The 6,000-nt window shown below is 37.4% G+C and overlaps 1 protein-coding gene across 6 annotated transcripts in view; it reads left to right on the forward strand.

Moving 5' to 3' along the window:
* Nucleotides 1-5,049, forward strand: part of LOC126284650 (uncharacterized) — a 73,246-nt gene extending 68,197 nt beyond the window's left edge. For all 6 annotated transcript variants that reach the window (XM_049983738.1, XM_049983739.1, XM_049983741.1 and 3 more), the window contains exon 5: nt 4,493-5,049. In XM_049983738.1, the coding sequence (XP_049839695.1) occupies nt 4,493-4,626 (134 nt within the window). In that variant the 3' untranslated portion in view covers nt 4,627-5,049. The remainder of the gene's footprint in view (nt 1-4,492) is intronic.
* The last annotated feature ends 951 nt before the right edge of the window (nt 5,050-6,000 follow it).

Genomic DNA, 6,000 nt, shown 5'->3' on the forward strand with positions numbered 1-6,000 from the left:
TCACCTAACACAGCCACACATTGATCAAGACGCATCCAACACATGGCTAACAAAAGGCAATATATATAGTGAGATGGAAGGATTCATGATTGCAATACAGGATCAAACAATAAACACCAAATATTACAGTAGGCATATTATTAAAGATTCCAATACCACAACAGATAAATGCAGACTTTGCAAACAACAAATAGAAACAATAGATCACATCACAAGTGGGTGTACAATACCAGCAAATACAGAATACCCCAGAAGACGTGACAATGTAGCAAAACTAATACATCAACAGCTTGCCTTACAACATAAACTTATAAAACAACACATTCCCGCATACAAATATGCACCACAAAATGTACTGGAGAATGATGAATACAAATTATACTGGAACAGAGCCATTATAACAGATAAAACAACACCACATAACAAACCTGACACCATACTCACCAATAAAAAGAAGAAATTAACACAACTAATCGAAATATCCATACCCAATACAACAAATATACAAAAGAAAACAGGAGAAAAAAGTGAAAAATACATCCAACTGGCTGAGGAAGTCAAGGACATGTGGCATCAGGATAAAGTTGACATTATACCAATTATATATCAACTACAGGAGTCATACCACACAGTATCCACCAGTACATCAATGCAATACAGCTACATCCAAACGTATATATACAACTACAGAAATCCGTAATTATTGATACATGTTCAATTACCCGAAAGTTCCTAAATGCAATATAACATATACCATACAGTTAAAAGGAAGTCACGCTTGATCAAGGTTCGCGTCACTTTCCATTTTTGACCAGACATAACGTCTGAGAAAAGAAAGAATAATAATAATAATATAATAATAATAATAATAATGATGATGATGATGATGATGATGATGATGATGATGATGATGATGATGAGCATATGGCATTGGTGGCTGGGAGACCCCTCGCAGGGTGGTTCGGCCGCCGCTCCACAAGTTCTTTAATGCCACTACAGCGACTTGAAAGACACACAACACCCAGTCATCTCAAGGCAGAGGAAATTCCCGACTACGCCAGGAATCGAACCCGAGACCCCGTGCGCGGGAAGCGAGAACGCTACCGCAAGACCACGAGCCGCGGACATGATGATGATAATGACATTCGTTGTTTACAAACAAACTGGTAGATTGAGCATCTGAGTGTTGTTACTTGTAAAAGAAGTTAACTCAACTATCTCTTACTTCTTCCCAAATCTTTTGACGACCTTGTCATACCATGTGTGTCTGCTTTCAAATATTCGCAGTGCTTATTTTTCAATTGAGGAACAAGTAAGGACCATGCTTGCCTTGGTGCCCATACCCAGTACAAGAGGGGCCAACCCCCGAGGCCCTCTGCTCTCGGAGCAAGGGAAAAATGCAGTGTAGTGAGGTGTCTTTTTTGCAAGAAAGTGATCTAAAAGTCAGTAGCACGCAGGTTTTTAACAGGGTCGGAACTAGAATATTAAAATTAATCCACACTGTCTACAGGGAAATGCTGATGGTAATTGATGAACATAGTAGTAATGTTGCCTAGTTTTAATAAAGAGTAGTTATCAGAATGTGACAGTCTTGTTTCAAATTCTCTTACAATGTTACCCAATAACTCGAAGTACACCTGTTGTATTTTGACTTCAATGGATTGCCAATGCATTCGTTCATCATTTCATTTCTATTCAGGGAAGCTTCAGATTGCGTATTAGTCGAACATTTCATGGAACTTAAAAAGTTGATCAATTTATTTCCATTTATTAGGTTTTTCACATGAGCTGTGCACCCTGAGATGGCATTGTTGCAAAAGAGTGCATCATTGTTTTTTTCTTTTCGGAAGAATATTGTAAAGCAGTTCTACCTTTAAAAATATGCTTTGAAAAATAGACAGAAAGAAAACAAAGTCTAAGTCTAGAGCCTATTTTTGAAACCGTAGGCTACTCTTGTAGTAATTTCAGTCGAATATATATTGTCAGGTATTTCATTTAAAACATCAGTTACATCTGGATGCTTTTTTTAGAATGGCAGATATTTTCTGGCATTGCAGTTCCTTTCACTTTTGGAAAGATTGTGTTCAGCAACAATACTATTCAGAATAGCTGTGCATTTGGAAGCCTTGTGGAAGAAAGCAGGAATATCCGGAAGCTTGGAGAAAAAAATCCTTACTGGTTTTGTACAAGAACAGCTCTGCTGCAAAAATAAAGTGAAGCCATGTGCAAAACAGTCAGTAAAAAGAGCTTGGGAGACAATTTCATGAACATTAGCTTGCAGGTTATTTATTTTCCTGCCAGAACAGAAGCTCCATCGTAGGTTTGTTGTTCACACAATAATTCTGAAACACGCCATAGAGCACAGTTAATAAAGCTGCAACTAATGTGAAAACTAATAAAATTTTCGTGCATGTTGCCATTGCAGTCCACCAGCCTCACAACAATACAGCACTGTGACTTGCTCAAAACATTTGTTGATTCATCCACACTACAGGTATAAAGCGACATTCTATCCAGTTAATGTATTTCTAAATCAACTCATTTATACATCCAATCAGTTTATTCTGATTCTGTATGGTTTTTGGAAATCCCAGAAATAGTCCCTTTTCTTCCAATACTGGTACACTTTGAAATCTTTGTTTCTGTTCAGTACAGGTTAAAAAATGGCTGTAACGTTTCCATGATTCAGGGACTCTTCTGTCGTATCATGACCTCTAAAAGCTAGCTCCTGCTTACTCAAAACATATGTGAGATCTGTTAGAATTTTCATTATCTCTTTGTTACCTTTCATTTCATTGTTGAGTCTGATTTTTCACTAGTTTTTGATGTTCATTCAATAGCTCTTAAATACTGAACACTTGTATGTATAGTTCTTTATATGTAATACATCTACTTAGATTGGTTGTGACGGCAGAGAGTGCAACAAAGATGGAACAAATGTTAGATGATCCAAACACAAAATTAGAAGAATATGGAATGAAGATTAACAAGAATGCGAAAAGCATGGTAATTGGAGGAAAGGGGAGAAAATGCTGTATGAAAATAGGGGGGAGAGAAAATAAAGCAAGTGAATAAATTCAGTTGCTTGGGAAGTGTAATAATGGATAATATGTATTGCTCAACAGAAATTACTTTGCGGACCACTAAACAATGATCTGAGGAAAAGACTTGCCAAATATTGCACTGTATGGTGCGGAGACCTGGAGATTGAGGAAGGAAGATGAAAGAAGATTGGAGGCACTAGAGATGCGGGTATTGAGAAAAGTGGAAAAAGTGAAATGGAAAGACCAAGTAAGGTATGAAGAAGTATTAAGAAGAGTCGGAGAAGAAAGAAACATGCTGAAAGTCACCACAAAGAGAAAATGGAACTGGATTGGACATTGTTTGAGGAAGGACTGTTTATTGAAGGAAGGAATGATGGAGGGAAAAAGGGGAAGAGGAAAAAGAAGATACCAAATGCTGGACAATATCAAAGAAGACAAATATTCAGAAATGAAAAGACTTGCTATGGACAGACAAAAGTGAAAGAGGCTTAATCCATACCGTAAGGCAGAATACCATACTACTACTACTACTACTACTACTACTACTACTTCTACTTCTACAACTGTCTCTACTTAGATGATCTTCAGAAGATGCATTCTGTGCTAAACCTCACTGCAGATTCTTCACATAACCAAAACCATCAGCAGACTATAGTTTCTCTTGTGCTTAGGAGCAAACCTGACTAGCAGAAGAATTTTCCTTCTGTAGGGCTAGAATACCACCACTTGCACTGTTTATACCATGAAGTTTGGAATGCACATGTTTTGCTCTTGTCTTTCGGAAAAAGGTATAATGCCAGTGTTTGATGTTCATTCATCCATCAAAATTTCATGTTGTTCAGTTTCACATCTCTTTGAAAACAAAAGCTTCTACAAGCAAGTAATGATGTCCTCACTCAAAAGTATTACATCCGTACTTGTATGATGACTGGCCTTCCATTGCATGAAGGAACACGGCAGCATGGCCAAAGCAGCCTGCACCCCCCTGTCCTGTTTCCAGTAGTGATGTAACAGTTACCACGGCAACCAAACATTTACAGGTGGCCTGGCTTGTGTCTGGCCCCCTTGCCATATGCTTCATGCATCCATCTGCTTTAGGGTTGGGCTAAGCTTTTGAACTTTGACTTGCTGTGTAACGCTGGCAGTTCAGAAGAAATGAAACAAGCTAACATCTTTCTTGCTCATTGACAAAATTGCATAAAGGTTTATTGTAAAAATAATTATTGTTAATATGGTACAGCATACCATTCATGAATGAAGACTTTAGTTGTTTGTCATGTTTGATAGAACCCTTTTGGATAAGCTTTGCACTTGTTACATCATCTTGATGTCTAAACTAATCATCTCTCTCTCTCTCTCTCTCTCTCTCTCTCTCTCTCTCTCTCTCTCTCTCTGTCTCTGTCTTGTTTCTCCATTATAAAACTAGACTTTTTTTTTTCATTCAACAGAAGGCAGAACTCGGCGTTCAAGGCAAAGAACGTCTATTTCACAAGAGCTTCCTAATGAAACTCCGCAGACATCTTCAGATGTAAGGAAGCGCCTCCAAGTGCTAGCTGATAGTGATTCATCTGAATCGGACTAATACATATGCAGATTATCAGATTCTTTTTTAAGAGTCAGATATTTTAGGGCAGATGTTGTTTGAATAATTTCATAATTCTTTTTGTAGAATGTATGTACATAGCTGCAAGTATAAGTTCCATGTAATAGCACAACAGAAGATGCTAATAATTGGATGTGTTCCCAGAATATCATGACTAAAGGCTGATATTCTCCATAAACAAAGATTTTTACTCATCTTTACCTCATTAGTTAATATTTAAGTTCTAGTTTTAGCGTCATATTTCTGTAGACAAGATTTTGTACACATTATTCTTAAGAAAAAGAGATTTGTTTTTAGTCATAGACATAGTTTAAGAATTTAAAGTTTACTTTGTAGCTTGACACTAATGAATTGTACAGTAAATAGTTTGTAGCAATAGTAAATCTGTGTTAAACTTAATAACTTCTGTTCATTTTTTAATAACATTATGCAGTGACCTTTTAATATTATCTTGGAGTGCCAAATTAAAATCTGCCACTTTGGTTGGAAAAAAAATCTGTTTTTTTTCCCCCCCTGAATTATTTATTTGATCGTATCACTTATATTTGATTTGTGGGCATAAGGCCAAAACTGAAATTACAGCAATATTGCAAATAGTGGCCGTGAAAGCCTGTGTTGGATAGCTTCATTATGGTTTTAACTTCTTCAAAAAATGATGGGACTGAATCTCATTGAAATATGACACCACAGACATCACACAGGTATCCTCTTTCAGTTTTTAAATGTAGATAAGTTATTTTGACTATTCTAACATCTTAATTCTTGACAACTGTAACCAGTCAAGCTGTAATTACTGTCTCTCTGTACTCAGCTGCAACTCCAGTATGTATTACAAGCCTTTTAGTTTACATGCACCACCAAGAAGTGAGGGTAGGCAGTTGGGGGAGAATGCAATGTGTGAGATTGTGTTGACAATCAACAGCTGTATTCAGTTAAGAATGAACTCGCCAGTTGTGATTATAGTTCTGCATCAGTTGTAGAATATTCAAGAAAAAAATGAAACTTTGCTACGGACGGAACTCAAATCTGAATTACCCGTTTGTTGCAAGCAATCACCTTAACCACATTGGCTGCCTGAGCACACCTCCTGGAGTGATCCAAACTCCCTTTGTCCTATTCACTCCCTTGTGTGCTCACACTATGTTTCCATATTTCCCACACAGGGTGAGACACTTATTTTCTCTCATTGCTTCCTTGTGATGGCATGCCGGCTGTTAGTGTGTCACCATTAATGCAATGCTGAAAGACAAGGCAGTGGTGCTGTGCTGACCTCATTCACGGAGATCTGGTCCCTAGGTTCTTGCCCCCAGCCCAATTTGCTATTGTTCCTCAATCTGTAAAAGAAATACATAA

This window comes from Schistocerca gregaria, chromosome 8 (assembly GCF_023897955.1).
Source record: "Schistocerca gregaria isolate iqSchGreg1 chromosome 8, iqSchGreg1.2, whole genome shotgun sequence".
Classification (NCBI taxonomy): domain Eukaryota; kingdom Metazoa; phylum Arthropoda; class Insecta; order Orthoptera; family Acrididae; genus Schistocerca; species Schistocerca gregaria.